At 42.6% G+C, this 22,973-nt stretch overlaps 1 protein-coding gene across 3 annotated transcripts in view; it reads right to left on the bottom strand.

Annotated features, from left to right (window-relative positions):
* Positions 1-22,973, bottom strand: part of WDR7 (WD repeat domain 7) — a 323,076-nt gene that overhangs the window by 250,790 nt on the left and 49,313 nt on the right. For all 3 annotated transcript variants that reach the window (XM_061615103.1, XM_061615091.1, XM_061615098.1), the window contains 7 exons: positions 21,473-21,618; positions 20,117-20,231; positions 19,636-19,777; positions 15,252-15,500; positions 12,926-13,146; positions 10,356-10,551; positions 8,949-9,163 (listed from right to left, as the gene is read on the bottom strand). In XM_061615103.1, coding sequence (XP_061471087.1) covers positions 8,949-9,163; positions 10,356-10,551; positions 12,926-13,146; positions 15,252-15,500; positions 19,636-19,777; positions 20,117-20,231; positions 21,473-21,618 — 1,284 coding nt within the window. The remainder of the gene's footprint in view (positions 1-8,948; positions 9,164-10,355; positions 10,552-12,925; positions 13,147-15,251; positions 15,501-19,635; positions 19,778-20,116; positions 20,232-21,472; positions 21,619-22,973) is intronic.

Here is a 22,973-nt window from a genome sequence, read left to right as displayed (position 1 = left end):
CGCAGCCGCGGTCTCTGAGGGGATCCTCAGTAGGCTAGACACAAAAAACAGAAAAAAGGTTTTGAAGAGAAAAAGACAAACAAATACGAGACTTAGCTAAATGCTACGTGAAATTCCAATCTTGTTCGTACGAAGGCAAGAATGAACTGGAGAGTGGGAGGGGCATGACGTCCCTAGTCTTGACTTCAAAAACATTCTTGCCTTCGCACGATAGGTGGAACTATTTCCCACAGTGATGGCCCACTTCCTATGGAAAATACTGGGACTGTTTTATACCAAGAACAATATATATATATTGTTCTACGAACAGGACTACGAACAGGACCTCTGCCCAATTCCCCAGCCCCCGGTGGATTTTGCTACCGTTGTTCACTATAGTTGAACAACTAGGAAAATAATCTCACATTTATTTATTTTTTAAAAAAAAAAATTTAATACATTTAAAATATATTAATATATTTTTATTATATTTTAAAAAATAATCTATGCTTTCATCCAAAATTAGGTATCAGGACAATACACATAAGAATTTTAAAATCTACAGTGAAACACTAAAAACATAACACCATCTAAAGATACAATAATTTAAAATGCCTTGGGAAATTGAAAGGTTTTGACCTGATGCTGAAAGGAATACAGTGTTGGCGCAGAGCATACCTTGGTGCACCACCACAAAGAAGGCCCTTTGTTTAGTACATGCCTTATTTATTCATTTATTTTATTTGTTAGTTGCCTCACACCCAGTGGTCTCTAGGTGACTTACAACACATTTTAAAAACGTACAATATAGAACAAATTTAAAAGCATACAATATACAAAATTTAAAACCCCAGCAAAGAGGACTAGGACAGCATATTAAAGGCCTGAGTGAAAGGAAGCCTAAAGATGGGTAGAGGAGGTGCCAGGCATGCCTCCCTGGGGACAGCATTCCACAGCTGGGAAGTCATGACTGAAAAAGCCTATTCTCATGTTACCACCCTCTGAACCTCCCATGGAGCAGGTACATGAAGAAGGACCTTGGATGACGAATGCATAATGCACTTTTCCAAGAGACAAAATGCAGAGAAAGGTTACCTCTTACTCTTTTAAAGCACAGGCAGGCTGGTATTTGAGGGGACACTCCTTTGGATACTTAGACCTCAAGCCGTTTAGGCTTAAAAGGTAAGCACCAACACCTTGAAAAGGGCAAGAAGTGAATAGGCAGAACTGATATAATGTGGCTCCATCTAAATAAACTAGCCAGAATTTGAGCAGCCAAATTCTGCATCAGTTGAAGTTTCTAAACAGTTTTCAAGGGCAATATATAACGCATTACAGTAATCCAACACGGAGGTTTCCAGAGCGTGAAACCCTGTGGCCAGCTATCTCTATCCAGGAAAAGATGAACAAATCAAAGCTTTTAAAAGGTGCTCCAAGGCATCCCTCCAAGGGCATTTGGGCCTCTAGTGACAACACTGGATCAAGGAACACCCCTAACTGTGACCCTGCTCCTTTAGGGGGAGTGCATCCCCAACCGGAACATGTAAGATACCAACTTCTCAATATTGCTTCCCATCCTTGGAATTTATTTCACATTTGACTGTTCCTTTTACTACAAAAAATGTTCCACTGGAGCTGAAATTTCCAAATGACTAATCCTACAGCTCCTCTGGATAAAACCTTGCCAGTGAATGTTTGTGCTCAGTGCACATAACAAGTATAGTAACTGCACAGAAAGCAGCAGTAAGAGCAAGAAAGGTTGTCACTTAATTCCAAAATGAGGGACTCTGGGTAGACTCAGAATTTAAGGATTTATGTGTAAACATGGTTGATGTCCTGTACTCTAGCAAGACAGAAGGAATCAGCACCAATGCTTATTTATGAATCATATGCTGGTTTAGAAAATTACTCCTGGTGAGCAATCTTCTTCAGAACTAGACCGCTGAACAGAATAACTCCATTTAATCAGGACTCTGGTTAGGATGGAGCCTTGGTGGTGCACCTGATAGCCTCAGCCCTTAAAGACTCAGTGATTATGTAATCCTTGAACAGGATCAGGATGCAAGCTAGGTCAAATTGGAAGTCAGAGGTTTGCACTGTGTTTGCTTTAAAAAAAAAAAACACCCCAAAAAACTAGAGCTATATGTTCTGCCAGTAGTACAAATGCTAACATCTGTCCATCTAAAAGACTAGTGTAAATATGAAAGTTCATGGTTAAGATATGATCTGTCTAAATTATTAATCTCTATGCTGGAAAGCAACTTCTGAGGTACAAAATAGTTGAGCTGACTCATCGCGCTACATTTAATGGATAGTGGAGATTAGTTTCAGTTCAGAACAACTGACACATGCATCTGATGGATATTTCGGGCGGTGTCCAAACCTGCAGCTCTGCTGGCGCAATGGGCTTTCCTGCTTGCAACAGAGCTTCCTCTTCTTCCCCTGTTCCCTCCAGTTCCCCATGCACCTTTAAATCAGCTCTGGAGGCTTTGGGGATCCTCCAGACCAGATTTTGCAGAGGCATTGGGGGGGGGGAGAGAAAATGGGTCCTGCTGCACCAGCGGAACTATGTGCAAACAGCATCAAATACAATCCATTATTCTTACTTTTTCTGATCAAAGGAGTTATAGAAGAAAGAAACGCAATGCCCTATTTAAAAAATACTTGCTTTTCAACACAGAAAACAATGTGTGGGGAGGGAGAATAGTGGATAAAGAGACAGTCTGTCAATTGTTTTCTTTATTTTTTATTAAAAAAGCATACAGGGAAAAAGTCCATGTCACTGCCTGATATTCAGAGGCACTTTCTCATAGCATTGTCTGTTACAGTATAGAAACATTATAAACATATATTAGTTGAATACCAACCTCTTTACCATCACAAAAAGTTTCATCATTTCCAGCACACTCCAGATCTTCCTCAATGAGACAAGAACGTTCAATTATCTTCTATTTACAATTTCAACTCTTGATGTAACTGACAAATTAACAATTATTTCCTGATATACTTTTAGTATCACACCTTTTTGTTGTTATTTTTATTGTTGTTTTTATGGTTTATTTCCTATTAGAAGCTGGAGCCTTAGAGTAAGATACAGTGATAAAACCCAACAACCAGATATTGATGTAACCAGTCACTGGCATGGTTCACATGACGGCTTACCAGGACCATAGAACATGCAGGCTCTCGGAGAGGTGCTCACAGCCACTTTGCTCCTTCCCAGATTTTTATTTAACTCCTATGCTGTATTGAGCTAAGCTAAGGTTTGGCTAAGCATGTCATCTGAACACATGGTAAAACTGTCCCCTCACTAACCATGAGCTGTAGCCAAAAACAGTCACTAAACTACATGGGTCAATGGTCTGACTCAGCAGATGGCAGCATGCTATGTTCCTATGAGATATTCCTGCACATATATCTAGATAGGGATTATTAACTGCTAACATGCACAGAGCTTGGGCAGATCAAAACTTATTTTAAAAAAATAACACTCCTGCAAACTTGTGAATGGCTGACGATGGGCTACTCCTTGCTGGTTTGCAGAGATCCAAAGTGCTGTACTACAACCCATGTTTCAAAATCTAAGTGTTTCAAATATTCTGTGTCAGGTCAATGTGACCAAGAAATAGAACACAGGGTAGAGCTCTGCTGATAGGAGCTGCCATGGTTCTATGGAACAAAATAAATGGCTGCAATCCAGGACAAAACTGAGAGGGGACAAAACCTTCTTCTGGCACCAGTCACTGGATTCATCAGAAACAGAAGGCATGTTTAGCCTCACCCAAATAATACGTGCCCCTTCACTTTCTCCCATATAAATGCATGGCAGCTAGCGGTGGACCTCTGGGCAGAAGGTCAGAGCCCCACAATCCCCTCAGACTAGAGAGGATCCCCAAATGCATTTTTTTTAAGTTGCCAGAGGACTGAGGAATCCTGGCCATGGCAACCAGCCACCACATGTTCTGTTGATGCAAGGTAGCTGCAACGAAAAGAGAGCCAATAAGCCCAGATGGTCCCAGACTGATTCTGTCTCTTCCCTGGTTGCTCCCTCCATCCCTTCACTGGAACCCAAAGAGAAGTATAATGGTATGCAGTCAAAGGGTTGTATCCAACACTGGGAAAGTTCCTTTCCTCTCCTTGGATGCCCCCAAAATCTGCTCTAGAAGGTCCTCCAACCTTCTGGAGCAGATTTCTGCCACCTCAAACTCCTTGGAGGAAGAATAGAACATAAATAAAATCTGTGCTTTGCTCATCAGGAGGGCTGAGGTGTCTCTCATCTGATTTTCTCATAAAATAGTTTGTTTAACGTTGCCCCAATTCCATCCCACCATCAGAGAAAGCAGCTGCGGTTGGGGAATCCTTAGGAATGGAGTGGAGAATTTTGCATCTTAGAAACAGCCTAAACGCTTGAGAAACTGACCTCCTTAAGTAATGAAGTATCAGTTCTTGAAATGAATTTGTTTTTCATACCAGAAATGAAAGTGACAAACACTGGGTTCACCCAGGAACAGTAGTGGCAGACAGTGAAGGACACTGCCACACACCTGACCTTCTATCAGCAGAGTTGCTGCTGCTTGCCAAGAGAGAGATGGGTGAAGTTTGCACTGTACAGCTGCACTGGCAGGAGCACTGAACTGGGTTCGCTGGTGCATCCACACAATAATGACCCCCCAGGTGCTTCACCCCTTCCAGTGAGCAGCTGCAGCTCCACTGATGTGCCAGATGCAGAGTGTTGTCCCTTCCTGCCTGCCGCTACTGCCTGGGAGGGAGTGGCACAGTGACTCTGAAAACCTGTTGAGCCTCCGCTTCCCCACGGGGGCCAGGGAGGAGGGAGACATGAGCTCCAGGTTTCCCAGCTGTCAGAAGGCGCAGAAGACCAAGGAATTGTTGAGTCTGAGCAAGACCTTGGGAGGGGGAGTGAGGTTGACTCCGGGCCAGTTCCCACGGATGGTGCGGTCTCAGAAGCAGAGAGTGCGCCACTCCCAGACAGGTCAGAGGAGCCGTTAGAAGATATTCCAGAGGGGGCGTTGACTCTCCCTTTACCAAGCGGTTCTCGGGATGCCTCAAGCACGTCACTGCCCCCTGACCTCGAGCCGGTTGCTAAGGAGACGGTTCTTGCGGACGAGCCGTTGGAAGCACAACCCCCGTCACCCCGCTCTCGACGCCGCGAGAAGTGGACAGGTCAGAGGCAGGACTTGTGAAGGAGCCAGAGATTAAGATCTAAATTTTTCCCTCCTTAAGACTGCAGCTCTCTGGGCTGAGCTGCTGAGTCAACTTTCTTCACACGTTGCAGAGGATGTCTAGAGTGCAGTTAGGGAATTCTAGTGAGCTAGCTTAGAGATTTCTATGAAGCGTACCACTTTTGATGTATCCATTACTTTAATAAAACAAGATTTGATTGCACCTGTGTCTCAGCCTCATGAATCCCGCTCTGAACAGGACAAAACCAAGGAAAAGCCGTTTGTGCCATAGAAAAAGAAAACAAAAATCCATCACCATAGTTGTTAATGGGATAACGGAAGTATATCCAGATGCACAAAAATCCCTATGTAAACACCAGCTGGAAGTAGTTAAAATCACAGTAGATAAGTTGCCAAACTTGCTCTGTCTCACTTTTTGTTTCTCTAACGCAGGGGTGGCCAAACTGCGGCTGCGAGCCACATGCGGCTCTTTGAGATATATGTGCGGCTTGCTCAGCCGAACCGCCATCCTCAACGAAACAAGCCCAGGCCCGGCGATGGTGGAGATGCTGCTGCTGCTGCTGGCGTTGCAGCCGTCGCTTTCTTTTTGCGCTGAGGCAGGTCAGGCAGGCAGTCCGTGTGAGAGAGACCGTGTTGACGCAGGGCCAGCAGCGCCCTCACCACGTGCTGCTTCCAGGCAGGCGCCACTGGCCGAAGGGGCACCGTGAGGGCGGAAGCGGTGCTCCAGAGCCGCCTCCCTGCTTCACCCCTAGTACCGCCGCAGCTGCTTGGGCCCTCCTCACTCTTTCGTGCCTTTTCCCTGCTGAGGTAAAAAAAGTGGTTCCCGTGTGGGGTTATCTGAGGCGCCTGTATTGCCTCCCTTCGCTGAAGGGCTGATCCGCTGGAAGCCCGGCTCAGTAGCCGCCTCTTTGCTGTGGGCGCCTTTGCCTGAGCACCCCAAACCAGGGCCCCGCACCGCCAGCCGCCTCAGTTCTTTTTATAGTAATATTATTATTATTATGGATACCACCATTTCTATCTCTCTAATTTTTGTAGCGCTGTTGAGTTGTTGCATCCAATTAAGTTTTACTCAGAGTAGGCCCACTGAGATGAATGAGCCCAAGTTAGTCAGTGCCCTTCAATTTGAATGAGACTACTCTGAGGAGGACGAACTCTGGATGCAACCCGTTATTAATACCATCATCCTAGTTCATTTTGTAGCATTGTTGTTGTTATAACAATAATAATAATAATAATAATTCCTTTTCTTCTGCATTTGAATAGTTTTTAGGTGTTTTATGGCTTGTGGGTTTGCCGCCCTGGGCTTCTTTGAGAAGGATATAAGTTTAATAAATAATAAATGGTTATTATCATCGTCCTACTTTGTTTTGTAGTGTTCTCCTCTTGATTCTTTCTTTAGTGTTGTTATTGCTGACCTTGTTGTTCTCCTGCTTTTTCTTCCAAGACTCTGGGAGCCCTGTGGGCTTCTCCCCCTGCCCAGTTTTGCCCTCACAGCATCCCTGTGAGGTAGGCCAGGCTGAGTCCTGGCATGTCTTGTTCGTTTATGGCAGGGACGGGAAGCCCTCCAGGGGCTGTTGGACTCCAGCTCTTGCTGGTACACATATGTGTACTTTGTGATTATTGAAACTAATACAAATTAACAGTTTAAAAACTACATACACATGAATAAATATTATTACGTACATATATTTCTTAATATTTGTATAAAACTTTTGTAACAAAATGTGCATGTAACAATAAAAACATGTGTGTAATATTTGTTTATGTCTTGTGGCTCTCAAACATCTGAAGTTTATCGTATGTGGCTCTTATGTTAAGCAAGTTTGGCCACCCCTGCTCTAACACATCCATCAACTCTGCTGAACACAGGCACCATCAGTCGTCTCCTACCTGAACAGTTTGCATGCCAGCTAGTCATTATACTGCAAACGTAAAGAACTGGTGCCTGACTTTGCTTTCCGGCCCCCTTCCCTCCCTGTCCCTTGTTCCTTTTGTGTTGTGTCTTTTTGATTATAAGTCTATGGGCAAGGACTGTCTTGTTTTAATTGATGGTATGTAAGCAGCTCTGGGAGCCTTTTTTGGGTGAAGAGGAGGGTACAAATGCTCTAAATACATCAATAAATACCAGGAATGTAGCACTTGAAATGAATGGAAGGGGTGGGGGTGGAGGGAGAAGAGAAGTAATGACCACCACTTGAAGTGAACTAATCCACTCTACCATCAAAAGAAGAGGGCCCACGTAAGACCACAAAGTCCAGAGACCAAAATTATGTAGCTGCACCACTGATGGCAGCTGTTGGCTCTTTGAAGGAATGGACCCACTGGCATCACCAACACCTGCACGTACATCCCTGACTAAGACCCTATGGGGTGAGGGTGCTGCGCATCATCTGTGCATTATCTTTACAACCACCTCCTCATGCAATATACAAGGCCTCCCTCAACACACAAACGGTCCTGCTTAAGCCTGTTAAAGTCAAATGCAGACCTGAAGGTATACTTTTCTTTAAGAGGTTTAATGGAAAATTTCAGTTCACAACGCTTCATGAATTAGCTTACAGGTTACACACGATTCAGCAACTCTACAGTGCATAATTAGGCACAGCTACACAGAGCTAAGACATTGCTGAAGCAATTAGGCATGCCCCCTTACAACCCTCAAGTAAGTGTGGGCAGGCTCCTTCTACTTGCTTGAGAAAGGTGTCATGGACAGGAGAATGTGCACAAGCGAGCACTCCTCAGTGGGACAGTGGGAACCCTTTGAGCCTGCCAGCACAGTAGCCTAGGAGGAGGGGTGTGCTATGGCAGCAGGGCAAGCGAAGAAAGGGGATGAAGGGAAGGCGAAGAGACAGCTGTTGAGCCCCAGCTCTCCCAGGAGGATCAGGGAGGGGAGTCGGTCGAGCCCCAGCTTCCCCACTTAGAGCAGGAAGAGGAATCAGAGGTAGCTGAGGCTTTCGAGGACAATGAGGGAGGGGGTGTAGTTGACAAGTCTGCCAGTTCCCACGGACAGTTCTCCCGCCGAGGCAGACCTCACTCTACCTACAGACACCCCAACAGAGCCATTGGGGGATGACCTGGTGCACGTGCCAAATCCACCCCACCCAGGACTCCCCGCCTGGCACTTCAAACGCTTTCCTGCCTCCTGAAGCCGAGCCGGCACCCATCAAGCCTGTACTGTCAGATGAGCACCGGTGCAGGCTCGCCCCCCTTCGCCCCGTGAGAGACACCATGAGAAGCAGGTTGGCCAGAAGGTAGAACTTCGGAGAAGTCAGAGATTACAAGCGAAGACCTTCCCTACTTAAGGCAGCACCCCCGATTGGGGTGCTGAGTCAACTTTCTTCACACGCTGCAGAATATGCCCAGGTAGCTTAGTTGGGGATAGCAGTGAGTTAGCATAGTTAAGTCTATGAAGCGCACTGCTTTTGATGTACCTGTTACTCTAATAAAACAAGAATTAATTCCAGTCTCGCCTCTGTCTCGTGTCTCGCACTCAGGACCTCCTGACTGGGCAGCACCTCATCAGCTACGGGGGCAGAACTGTCACTGGTTAGTGACGCTGAAGCCTTTGGCCTAACCCCCCCCAAATATTAGTCAGTGGAGCCCTCCCCCAAGTCCCATTCTGAGTCCTCCTCTTTGTCCTCATCGCTCCAAGACCATTCCACGGGATTCATGACATAATATGTCACAACAAAAGGTATTTCGCTAACGTATGTATTAATGAGATGCCACCAAACTGACGGTTCAAAATAACAAAATGAAAACCCTTACTTTGTCCGATGAATCGGAAGCCAGGAGGTTTGTGGCAAGCGTCTGAAGCTTCTGGTGGGCCACATTTTTCAGAGCAGCAAGGCTACGCCGAGTCATGGCCTGTTTTAAGTTGACAGCAGGATGGCTAAGGGAATCGACTGCAGTAGGCACAGCCTCATCACAAGCATTCAAGATCTCAACGGCCGTTATTCCCATTACACAGCGGTCAAGTGCACCTTGAGAAGACATAAGGGGTGGGGGGAATGGGCTGTGGTCAAAACAAATTCCAACATTATAAAGGTAGATATACTGAGGTTTGTAGAACAGCAGCAACTGGGGTATATTGAGCCAAAACTTTACAAAAGAAAGAAACTGCTCTGTGCTCAGAAACATACTTACTAGCATACCATGATTTTCTTACAAGACAGCATACGTTATAAACTATAATATGAAGAATGAGCTCTAGGCTATTTTGTGGCTGCTCAAAACTCTGCAGTTACTATTACAACTATTCAAAAAAATGCTGCCTTAAAACAAGAATCAGGAAGCTATAGCATACTGCAACAAACAAAGAAAGTAAAGCAAGAAAGAAGCCCAACAATAGTTCACAATACCATAAAAGATGAAAAATTTATCGTGACAAGAGCCTGCTGCATGAAAGCATCTGCCTGGCTCTGGCTTAGAAGCGCTCATGCCATATCGACTAGAGTGTTGTTTTGAGACTAGCAATGTCTATGAGAAAATTTTAGCAGAGCCATTTTGAAATCAGATATTTTCCAAATTCAAATATTATACACAAGCGCGCGCACACCAGTGAGGTAGCTTTAAAAAAGATGGAGTCAGCATGTATTGCCTTGGAAATACCTTCATGCTTTGGGAGGAGGGGGAGAAGCTAGAAAGCTGACCGCTTGGCAGTACAAAGTACAGACAGAATGAGATGCCCGATAAATGGGTATTTTCCCAGCTTTGAAGACTTTTAAATCAGTCTCTGGAAATCGCCATTTGCGCGTGCTCACTAGACATTTTCCTGCCAGCATATTGTTCTGAATATGCTCCACAGGCCCACGGGCAAAACACAGGAAATGAAAAGTATAATGTTATACAATTTCTGTTTGAGCAGAAGGAATGAGGAAAGCCAGGTAGAATGATAGCTTTAGTTATTTGATCAAGGAGAATATTTCTTTCAGGAAATGCCACATTTGGGCACCATGTTTGGCAGCACACAATTAAAACTGTGTGGAACAATGTGCGTGTGAGTGTGCACATGTGCATGTAGATACACACACCACACAGAGAGTATATGTCTGAAAATGTGCAGAATCAGATATAAAGTTTGTATTCCTGTGACCAACGCTGGGTCGGATCCAAATGTGTGCAAAGATGCCCCACCCGATTCCTGACAATCCCTTCTTACACAGTTGACCTTACCTGTATCCATCTGCCAGACATACACAGAGCCATCTGAACAGCCAACAACCAAGTAGTCATCTGATGGCCTCCACTTTATGACTTGAATAGGAAAGAGGTGCCGGGAAGCTAACATGATGCACTTTTTCTCACGTAAACTCAGAAGCCCTACTGAGTGGTCACTGGCGACAGAGCAAACACAATGCTGGACTCTCGACTAACAAGGAAAAAATAGTATTTTCAATTATCATATCTTTTTAGCAGCAAATCCATTAGATCCTTAAAACATACTTGCCTTTTATTTAGCAAATTACTGCAAATTATCAAACACAAAAGGCTGCATATCTTATGAACCCCTTGAATGTCTGAGGAGAGAGATAAGCTCTTGGATTCTACATTCTGCTACAGTTTAAAGCCAAAACACTTCTGTTTAAAAGGCTGCAGATTACAGTCAACATCAATTGTTCTGTGTGCTGGCGTAAACTGAACTGGAAACAGTTGAAGTTGAAATAGCAATGTGCATCATTGCAATGCAAGCACAATCTTATGTTTAGCTCTGACTCATTTTCTAGGAGCACAGGAAACTGCCTTGTACAAAGTCAGACCATTGGTCAATCATGCTTACTCCTTATTGTCTTCACCCTGATGGGCAGTGGCTCTCCAGGGTTTTAAGCGGGCGTCTTTTCCAGTCCAACCTAGAGATTGAACCTGGGACCTTCTGCATGCAAAGCAAATGCTCTAACAACTCAGCTATGGTCCCTGAGTTTTCATCTTACTCCCAAGAAGCTCCTATCCTCTTCCTTTGTTTTAGAAATATCCAGTGAATGTATACGAGAAACATGTACCTGAAGAGGCTGAATGGGGAAATGCTGGCAGCTCAGCAGCGTTGAAGGATAAACACCTTTGTCAAATCCTATGAATTTCTACCTGCACATGGCAGTTCAAAGGATCAGTCAATACAATGGACGCTCTCAAATTAGCAAGTTAGAAAAAATGTTTTTAAAATGGGGGCTGCCAGCTATGCTTCTTTACTTACATTATTAAACATGTGATGAAGGCTGGTCTTTGGCAACATTATTTTTAACCGGTCTTATGTTTTTCAAATACCGTTTTAAAAGTTTTTTTTTTAAAAAAAGTTTTAAAATACCACCAGGAATTTGGTTTTTAAGAGCACATATTACAGAAGTGTAGATCATGCAATTCTGTGCTGACAAGGAAGAGGTCCATTCACTCAAATGATCAGTGATAATTAACTTCCTTGGGGGTAGGGCAGGAGGAAGAGAGAGTCTTAACACAACTGAGGCTTTTTAGCATAGAAAAAAAGTTGACCTGAAGCAGGAGGATGGTAATATACATGACAGAGGTCTATGAAATCCCTATTTCCTTCCATCTCTAGAAATATTGCCACCTATTTGTCTTCATCCATGAAGGCTAGCAATCTAAACCAAATAATCTCAGCCATGAAGTCACTAAGCAATTTAAAATGTTAATTCATCTAAGGCAAGTCAGTGTAGTGCAATGCAGTAAGTCCAAAGTAAATGGATCTGGGAGAACCAGCTTCATACAACATCTGTACCATTAATTCTTTAGGTGTATTGTGCCACCTTTCTCCCTTGCTTCCAGTACTACTTACCTATCTGCCAGGGTTTTATAAGTGTGAACACATAAAATATTATTTATTATTATTATTTATTAGATTTATTAGTTGCTTGTTACACGAAGGTCTCCAAGTGACTTACAACAATATTAAAAACAAAAGCAAATGTATCATACTATAAAACAAAACAATGAAACAACACTCCCATACAGCCACAGGAAGCTTTGGCAGCATACTTATAACAACCATCATCTCAGTCTATGAAATGCCTGGGAAACAAAGTAAGCCATTACCTGGCACCAAAAATACGTCAATGAAAGTGCCAGGTGGACCTCACTGGGGAGCGTATTCCACAGATGGGCACCCACAGCTGAAAAGGCCTTCTCCCTTGTCACCACTCTCCAAGCCTGCCTCCACTCTTTCTATATAATTCTTTATAAATTATCATCATTATTGTTTATATAGTTGGCTCTCTAATGGCCTAGAACCCCTTCTCCCAACAGGGGAGGAGGTCTTTTCCTTCGGTCCGCTCCCTTTCCTCTTGCTTTTGGAAGCTGCAACTCCCTGCTTACTTCATTTCTGTTCCACACTGACTGTGAAAGCCACAGCTGCCAGTCTTCTAACACTACCAGTGGGCTCTTGCTTGGTTCCTTGCTTTCTTCCAAAAATGCTCACCCTCCCCAAAGTTCCATATTTATTTTTCTTATAATGAACTATTTATATCACTTTCTACAGCCTATTTTAAGAAGTGTTCACACAGAATGTACCCAAGCATGTACAACACGAGAAGGTATGACCAAGCCAGTCAGTCACACCTCTACAATCTTTAATGAGAAAGACTCGCTTACACCAAGACAAAGCCTTTGAGTTTTTAACAAGTAAAAACTGAGAAATGTATTGCAGGGCACAACAATTAAAAAATGGTACAACTTTATTAATGGTATATCCGTCATAATTAGTGAGGTCATAATACAAGCAGACGTCATCAACTTACACTGCAGTTTTCTGGAGGGACCAAAAGTTGTGTGATTTCCCCACCATGCACACAGAAGATGTGCTTCATTTCTCCAGAGAAGATGTCCCAGATAATGACAGAAAAATCTACACCACCTGACACCAAGTATCTTTGGTCATAACGAGAAGAGACCTGGTGAGGATACAGCAAACAGGTGACTTTGTTCCGATGACCACGCAGAGTTCTATGAGGTGGCCAACCTAGAAAATTAAGAAAGAATGAGACCTAAAAACAACACATGCCATGGGTATGCAGACAATAGTAATAATTGCAATATAAGAAAAAAAGGAGCTAAGTAACAGTCCCAAAAGAATTACTAATGCTAAACTAAAAAAATATCATCCCTTTCCTCGGCGATGCCACATTTACTTTTAGTCTTTTCAGCTATCTAATCTTGTGGTGAGATTGTCTTCTCCTGAAACCTGCATAACTCCGTCCCGCAGGACTGACTTAGAGATTCCTACTGTATTGATACTGCCTTGTCCTAAGGTACAGACATCCTGTTCCAAGCATGCCTAGGGCTGGTTTTCAGATATGCATGCCCATCAATTAATCTATCTTCCCTTGATTACCGACAGCTGAATGTGTGTACAAATGACTCCTGTAGAAAAATATTATGTTCTGCAGCGATATGAGGACAATGTTTTCCAGTATTATATATGATCTTCTAAAAACAAAACAAAAAAAGTGTTCTCAAGTCTGTTCACAATTAAACAGTTTTAAGATTCTCTTTAAAAAAAATGCAATATAAAATTCAGTGCAACAGTAAAAAAAGAAAAACCCATCTTTCTCATATACTTCAGGTAATTCCTGAAGGCCTGGTGGAATAAAGACCAAAACAGAAGCATAAGTGAGCCTTTCGAAGAATACCATTCCACAGCTCCAGAATTACCACCAAAAATGATCTGCTCCTGGTGGAAATCAGTCTCATTTCCTAAAATGAATGTACCCAGAGCAGGAGCTTCAGCAGATGATCTTAAAATCCTGGAGCAGTTCATACAAAAGAAGCACTTCCTGAGAAGCTCAGCTTTAGAAGGTGAAAAGCAGCATTTTGAATTATTATTTCTCAGCGGTGGCCCCCAAATTATGCAATGATCTCCCTGATGAGGTGTGCCTGGCACCATCACTATTATCTTTTCGGCGCCAGGTCAAGACTTTCCTCTTCTCCCAGGCATTTTAGCATGTGTTTTTAAATTATTTTAAATTTTTTAAATTGTGTTTTAAATTGTTTTTAAAAGATGTGTTTTAAACATGTATATTTGTTTTTAATGTTTTTAAGTTACTGTAACTTGCATAAGCCCAGAGAGCTTCGGCTATGGGGCGGTATACAAATACAATAAATAAATAAATAATTTAAGGCATTTATATATCGCTTTTCAGGTGAACCTCACAAAGCAGTTTAAATGTATTTATTTATAAAATATTTATATACCACTATGTATTTAAAAAATGCAAGCAGTTTCCAACATAAACCATAAGTGGTCCCATTGGTTCTAGATGCAATCAATGTAGACATTCTAGAATAAGTGTGATACATTCACTCTGATCCACACCTGTAAACTGTGAGGCAGAAGCATTCTGTTCCTGTTTAAGCTCCTGGGCTGGTTTTCAAAGTCCAACCATGACAACTACAATGAAACATGTTCTTTCTATAGTGTTATACTTAAGGTGACTTACATGTGGCAAATGAGCCATCAATTCATGTTGCATTTATCAAGCTGCCCACATGCATGTATAAGCCAGCCTACAGAACAGCCCCCACTTAATTGCCTCTGGAAGCATGCAGGGTCACCAGCAGGCTCATGAATTGGTCATAACTGCAAAGAGCCACAAATCTGCGTAAGAGTCAAGGTGCTATTATCAGTAACACCTCTGAACCTTGTCCTAAATTTGGATGCTTGCAATGCTATTTTGCAAACAATAGACGTATCAATGGTCCATTTGTGACTTTTTCAGTGTCTTTACCAACAAAGCTGCAAATTGCACTCAAACTCTCTGCATTTGTAAATCCATTGTGATAACCACACCAACCAGAATATCAGCTTCTGATTTCTAGAATGCACCCATGTCATTCAAAGTGAGACAAAAAGGCACCCTCAAAGCACATCATTTTTAATATTAAAACTAGCTGCCTGCATTTGTTTAACTATTTTAAAAAATACAGGCAAACACTTCTAAGCCAGAAGAATCATGACATCACAATGCCCTTTTCAAATATTAGCTGAACATGAATACAAATAAAAAATAACCGTATCATGCTTCAAGAACACCTTTCAAGGCATAGTTTCAGGAATTTCTCACACACCCCTTCTGCGCATGTGTTCATCTTGCAAGAGCTGAACCATAGCAGTTTGTGTTGCTGGTACAATAATAATACTTCCATCTTCACGGCCACAAACCAGGCGTCCATGTGCTGGGATATATACGCTTGCTGTCACTTTAAGTGGCTCGCCACTATTAGGTATGAGGCTCAACTGATCTATAATTCCAGCAGGACGAGGGGCGAGTGTGCTGAATGCTTCTTGTAGAGAAGTGGAAGTTGTTACTTTCAAGCCTGTTTTTCAAAAACAAACATTTTTATTTTTTTAAAAAAGGTTAACTAAAAACTGCTGCAGAAAAACAAACTCTCTCAAAACCTTTAAGTATAACCTCTTACAAAATAAGTCTTGGAAATGCTCCGTCTGTTTGCCTACAGAAAGTAAGGATCTCTCATCAAGGAAAGTTTTCAAAAGTTTCATTTTCTCCCCTCTGTTATGCCACAAGCTAATATTGGTATGTGCAGACAGGCGAGTTAGTAAAAATATTTGTGGATGAGCAGATTTTATGGGCTTATTTTCAAGGGTTAGTGAAATCAATACAAAAAATGGGTTGTATCCAACATTAGTCCTACTCAGAGTAGACCCACTGAAAGTAATATACATGATTTAGATCCATTAATCTCAATGGGCCTACTCTGAATAGAGCTTAGATGGACACAGCCCAGTACCATGACAATTACATCGCCACATACAAAAGTACCATCCTTAAGACAAAGAGAGAGATGAGATACTGTTGATATTATGTATTCTCTCTGGAATTTCTGTATTTAAGAACATAAGAAGAGCCTGCTGGGTCAGGCCAGTGGCCCATCTAGTCCAGCATCCTGTTCTCACAGTGGCCAACCAGGTGACTGGGGGAAGCCCGCAAGCAGGACCCGAGTGCAAGAACACTCTCCCCTCCTGAGGCTTCCGGCAACTGGTTTTCAGAAGCATGCTGCCTCTGACTAGGGTGGCAGAGCACAGCCATCATGGCTAGTAGCCATTGATAGCCCTGTCCTCCATGAATTTGTCTAATCTTCTTTTAAAGCCATCCAAGCTGGTGGCCATTACTGCATCTTGTGGGAGCAAATTCCATAGTTTAACTACGCGCTGAGTAAAGAAGTACTTCCTTTTGTCTGTCCTAAATCTTCCAACATTCAGCTTCTTTGAATGTCCACGAGTTCTAGTATTATGAGAGAGGGAGAAGAACTTTTCTCTATCCACTTTCTCAATGCCATGCATAATTTTATACACTTCTATCATGTCTCCTCTGACCCGCCTTTTCTCTAAACTAAAAAGCCCCAAATGCTGCAACCTTTCCTCGTAAGGGAGTCGCTCCATCCCCTTGATCATTCTGGTTGCCCTCTTCTGAACCTTTTCCAACTCTATAATATCCTTTTTGAGATGAGGCGACCAGAACTGTCCTGTCCTGTTCAGAGCGGGATTCACGAGGCTGAGACGCAGGTGCAATTAAATCTTGTTTTATTAAAGTAATGGATACATCAAAAGCAGTGCGCTTCATAGAACCCTCTAAGCTGGCTCACTAGAATTCCCTAATTGCACTCTAGACATCCTCTGCAATATGTGAACAAAGTTGACTCAGCAGCTCAACCCAGAGAGCTACAGTCTTAAGGAGGGAAAATTTTAGATCTTAATCTCTGGCTCCTTCGCAAGTCCTGCCTCTGTCCTGTCCGCTTCTCGCGGCATCGAGAGCGGGGTGATGGGGGTTGTGCTTCCAACGGCTCGTCCGCAAGAACCGTCTCCTTAGCAACCGGCTTGAGGTCAGGGGGGAGTGACGCGCTTGAGGCATCCCGAGAACGGCTTGGTGAGGGGGGGGTCAACGCCCCCTCCAAAACATCTTCCAAGGGCTCCTCCGACCTGCCTGGGGACGGCACGCTCTCCTCTTCAGAGATCGCACCATCCGTGGGAACTGGCCCGGAGTCAACCTCACTCCCCCTCCCAAGGTCTTGCTGAGACTCAACAACTTCTTGGTCTTCCGTGCCTTCTGACAGCTGGGAAACCTGAAACTCATGTCTTCCCCCTCCCTGGCCCTCACAGGGAAGCAGAGGCTCAACATGTACACAGTATTCCAAATGCGGCCGCACCATTGATTTATACAACGGCATTATGATATCAGCTGTTTTATTTTCAATACCTTTCCTAATTATCCCTAGCATGGAATGGTAGATGGATATTTAAAAGTAGATGGATCAATATCAATGCAAAAACCAAAGCAGAACCCAACGCTATGCTATTCCCAGAATGAAAAGACTACTTAAAACTCCTAGATTCCATTGTATATTTCTAAGCATCCAGGAGTTCTAGCTTCTAGAATGTCTACTATCCTATCCTAAAAAAAAAAAAAAAAGTACATCCTGGCTTTCCCTGAAAGAAAACTCCATAATAGTGTTAACACAAATGGTTTCAGTTTTTTGTTTTAGCTCAATGACTGGGACTATTTTGCCTTTTTCGCCATCACTTCCAACACAATTTTACATACATTTTTATTAGAAAAAGTGGAACAAAATTGAATGCCTGCCCGGGCCCTGAGATCTTCAGGAGAGACCCTTCTCACGATCCCTTCACACCTTCACAAGTGCGACTGGTGGGGACACGAGATAGGGCCTATTCGGTGGCTGCCCCTAGGCTCTGGAACTCCCTCCTAGGGAGGCAAGAATGGCCTCCTCTGTGCAGTCCTTCCACCGACAGCTAAACACTTTTTTCTTCCGGCAGGCCTTTGGAACTGAAGGCTTTAAGGGTGGTGACGGAAGAGGATGCTGTATGTTATTGTTTTACTTGTATGCTCCTAAACTGGGTTGCAGTATTTTAAGAGTAATTGTTTTTAACATCTTAATAGTTTAATCCTGTTTTAATGCTGATTTTATATGTTTATATGTTTTATATGTTTATAGGTTCTTAATGATATGTACTTATTTTTATCTGGAAGCCGCCTTGAGTTCCAGTTTGGAAAAAGGGCGGGGTATAAAGATAATAATAATAATAATGCCTTGGCTACATGAAGAACCCTGTGAACCCAAGATTACAACTCTGTCCTCTTTATAAAGAAATCTTAGTCAAATCATATGGTCTTCATCTATTACATCTGCATACATTTGCACATTAAAAAAGGTGCATGTGAAAAAAAGACGCACTGTTTTTAAATAACTGCGTATGTCACAGCAGGCACCATCCTGCTATATGCTTTCCTTCTTGCACACCATAGGAATGCCTCTTCTGAGATGCTTTTGCAAAGCACTCCTATTAAAAATAAGGAGCTTTAAAAAATAAAAAGCGTCTATGAAATGATTAATTAGAACAACCATTTTAAATCAAACAATAAATAAATAATGTAGTCTAACCAATAAATTGACTAAGCAAGCCAACACATGCCTACTCAGACGTAAGCTTCATTGGGTTCAGTGGGACTTACTCCCAGGTAAGTGTGTATTGGATTGCAGCCTAAATGTTAAAATTATTTTCTATTTAAAAGCCATTATTACAGCTCAAAAATGCTTATTAGAATAAAGTTTGATTACTTCTGCATCTACAGGCTCACTGAACTGTCTTTTTTATTAGAACTGGATGAAGCATGTACCAAGTTGGGCATCTTTACTATTTTTAATAAATCCATTTGGAACTTCATCATCTACATTTTTTCAACCTGGCATCCTGGGTCCCCCCCCCCGCCCCATCCTCCTGCATGTACCAAGTAACCTTGGTTTTAGGATGTGTTCCTTATCCTTTATTCTCTTGATCATGTTTATTCTCTTGAATAAAGAGGCACCCCCGAGTGCATATATTATATCCAACAGCTTTGTTTTTTACTTCATGCATCAGATGAAGCAAGCTCTTGCATACAGAAGTTCATGCCAGAATCTTTAAGATCTTGAAGTACCCACAGGACTGTTTGCTTCTCCTACAACAGCCTAAGCAGCTATTCTTTTAGAATTTGATTTTTATGAACTGCTTTGGAATGGAAACAGAGAGGAGAACATTTGGGTGGAGCAGCTTCTAGTGATAGATGCAAGCAGGGATGGTTACAATGCACATAAGAGCCTGCTGGATCAGGCCGGAACAACATTCCGTTCTCGCAGTGACCAACCAGGTGCCTATGGGAAGCCTGAAAGCACGACCTGAGTGCAACAGCACTCTCTGCACTTGCGATTCCCAGCAACTGGGATTCAGAGACAAACTGCCTCTGACAGAGGAGAAAGAACATACCCATCGTGGCTAGTAACCATTAATAGCCTTATCCCCCATTAATTTGTCTAATCCTCCTTTAAAGCCATCCAAGTTGGTGGGCACCAAAGGTTTCAGGATTTCACAGAAATGAGCACAAATTTTATAAAATGTTCATGCTAAAGCTGTGTTATTAAATTGGAAAGTAGCTACCTTCTGTCACATTTTGCTGGTCAAGTGTATTTGGTATACTCCAAATGCTGAGCCTCCCCGAGGAGTCTCCCTGGATAAGTAGTTTATGGAAACACTCCCTGCGGCCGTAGAAGAATCGAGTGACAGGGGGGCAGATTGAAAACTGCAAAATAAAAAAAAAAGCTCAGAAACAAGAGTGCAATCTTGCTCATCAGAACGCCAGTTTTGCCAAGTGCAGGCCATACCTCTTGCTGAATACATGGAGATCCCAGGTTCAGTGCTCTGCACCTCCAGTTAAAGCATCTCAGGTAAAAAGGCTGGGACAGGCCCAACCTGAGCACTTGGAAAGGCACTGCCAGTCAGCACAGGCAACACAAGACTAGATGCACAAGCGCTCAGACTCTGTGTAAGGCAGCTTCAAGACGGTCACTGCAAGGCTATTCGCACAGCTTTTCATTAATTAGCTTCCTTCCCATGAACACAGCCCAAACGAAAGCCTTACCTGTTTATCTGATTTCTCCACTGCTCTGTCCACAACACAGTGGAGTTGAGGAGGATTGAGATTTTCAACAACTTTTCCAACATCACTGCGAAATGAATCACTAGCAGGCAAACAACTGCAGGAAAAATCCACACATAAAGAACATCTAGTAGCCCATATAAAGATTGCAAAATATAACAGCCCTAATCCCACAGCTTCAGTGTGCCTGTCTTGGTCGTGGACTACATAGCTAGATATGAATAGGAGCTCTCATTTGCTTCAGAAGCTATGTTGACCTATTAGCTTTACATAAAACAGTCTGCTTCTACGTTGGAATTGCTTTTTAATATGCTTTTAAACCATTTTTAAAAAGCAATAGTTTTTTAACCTTTTTTTAAAGATCTCTTCAAAAGTTTTTTAAAAAATGTTTTTAAAGTTGCTTTGTTTTAATGTATTTTAAAGTCTGTTTTTATGATGCTTTAAAGTGTTTTTAGTGCTTTTGTTTGCCGCCCTCAGCTCCTGCTGGGAAGAAGGGCGGGATATAAATCAAATAATAAATAAATGGACTGTAGCAAATTCTCCCAGAACTTTCACCAAGCCCTTATACTTAATTAACTAGCCACCTCTCACACAAAATGCTGCTCCTGCCATTTTATACCAAGAAAATTCACAGCAATTAAACACATAGGGTTGCATCCAATTGTGCACTGATGGAAAGCTCTTTGATCCAGCAGAGGCTTCAATGAGCAAAAATGAGTGGCTGGAGAGATGTGAATTTCACAAATTCCCCTCCCTCTTCTGCAGTCCCCACGCCAGTTACCATGCTGTTCCAAACAATCCCCCCAACCCTGTGGCACAGATTTGGGAAGGCTTAGGGGGAATCGGGGGGAGGGAATCTTTCTTACTTCTGCTAACAGAAGCCTACACTAAATCAAAGGGCCTGACCTCAGCAAAGGGGCACAACTAGATACAATTCATACTATTTATTGAGCATGCAAACGCCTTTTACAATACAAATGTATGGACAATATGAACTTCATGTTTCTTTCAGCATTTCTAATTGTACAGTAAAGCCCAGTTCGGACACAATGCTAAACCTTCATTTAGCATTACAGGGAAAAGGCTGACCCAAGTCACAGCCCAGAGTGCTCCCATCTAACATGCAAGGTGTTCGAAGCCTTCAACTTTAGAACTAACCACAATTCCCCATAATGTCCCCATGCATCAGGGAACTGCAGTTTGCTTGAACTATGATTTAGTTAAAAGAAACCAGGATCCAACTATGATTCGATATCCTAGTTTATTAACATCATCTAACGTGGAAGCAACTCTCCCAAAACCAACCATTTAAAGGTGAACCCCTTTGCCCCCGTGTACCTGGCTGGCAGTTTATATATCAGACTTTGGCCATCTTCCGTCCATATGATTACTTTGTCCGCCAATATAAAATCACCACCTGTCCAAGTCTGTCCGTTCTCACTGGGAACGGAGCATAACAGGGAATAATCACCAGCATCGAATACCTAAAGAAAGGAATTACATAACAAAAACCAATAATTGTATCACAAACTTTGTCAGTGTTTTCGATAGATGAGAACCCAACAGCAAACGGTGCTTTTTAGATGTTCTATATATGTAAAGAGAACAAGTTAAAAGTGCATACTGTAGATACAACATGAACTGTAATTGACTCCTGCTTATCTTCTTAGGCTTATTAGTAACTATAAAAATTAGACTGCTTATTAAAGAGTCTATAACCTATTTTCCATTTAAAAATGCTCAAGGGAGTACACAACCTCTTTAAAATACAAAGCATCTTAAAATACTAGACAAAGAAAAGGGCAAAGTCAATGCAGAGATATAAATTAAGGGATATATAAAAAGTTTCAGCTCAGCAGGTTAAAAGCTTGTCGGAAAAGGAATGCGTTAGCCATGTGCGTGAAAGCCATCAGAAAGAGTGCAAGAGGAACTTCCCTACATAGGAGACAAAAGACTTCAAAGATTATACAATCAATACTAAATGCTTTTAAAAGAAAAAGAAAAATTGGACAGTAATGGCCATCTCAGGTGTTTTATTAATTCTATTAAAGTAGGGGTGGCTACTTTTTTTCAGCACAAGAGCCGCATTCAAGGTTGGTCAACCCTCCGAGCGCCTTACACCAGTAGTCAACAAATGGTTGTGACTATTCACACATGCAGAGCTGGGGCACAATTACAGAGAAAGCTCTGTGTGTGTGTTCACTCTTTCTCTCTGTTCATGCATGCGGGGGGGGAAGAGGGAGTCTGCATGTGCATGCATACACAACCAGTCCACACAATCACCACTCACACACAGACCCTTCACACACACACATGCACACACAGGCACATTAAGAGAGTTCTTGCTATAATTCTGTCCCAACTGTAGAACTTCTTCCCTTGAAAGTAAAAATGTTTATGGAGCAGTTTTCTTCCTCACTGCAACCCTGAGCTAGGAAGGGAAGACATCTCTTCCCAGCTCAGCTCTGAGAACAGCTCTCTGCTAACTTTAAAAAGGAACAAAGACCTCCTAAAAATGGTGCTGCACTAGGGAGAGGAGAGGCACCTTTCCAAGGTAACAGGATACCCAATTTTGTTGGGGGTTGTTGGGCCACCTGAAACTGCTTGGCAGGCTATATCCAGGCCACAAGTTTACCACCCCTGTATCAAAAATTACCTCAGTATTTGAATAAATGTCGATAGTATTCTAACGCAAAAGCAATATGCTGCCAATAGTGTGAGCTCGCATGCACTGAAGAGATTGTTTTTGATGAAATCAAACTCTAATTAATTTATTATCTGACTGCTGTGAGCTTCTTTGCATATATGCCTCACTGACAGTAACAGCAGCCTGCGCAAT

This window comes from Rhineura floridana, chromosome 1 (assembly GCF_030035675.1).
Source record: "Rhineura floridana isolate rRhiFlo1 chromosome 1, rRhiFlo1.hap2, whole genome shotgun sequence".
Classification (NCBI taxonomy): Eukaryota; Metazoa; Chordata; class Lepidosauria; order Squamata; family Rhineuridae; genus Rhineura; species Rhineura floridana.
The sequence above is the reverse complement of the archived record's forward strand: the minus strand, read 5'-3'. Positions and strand labels throughout refer to the sequence as shown.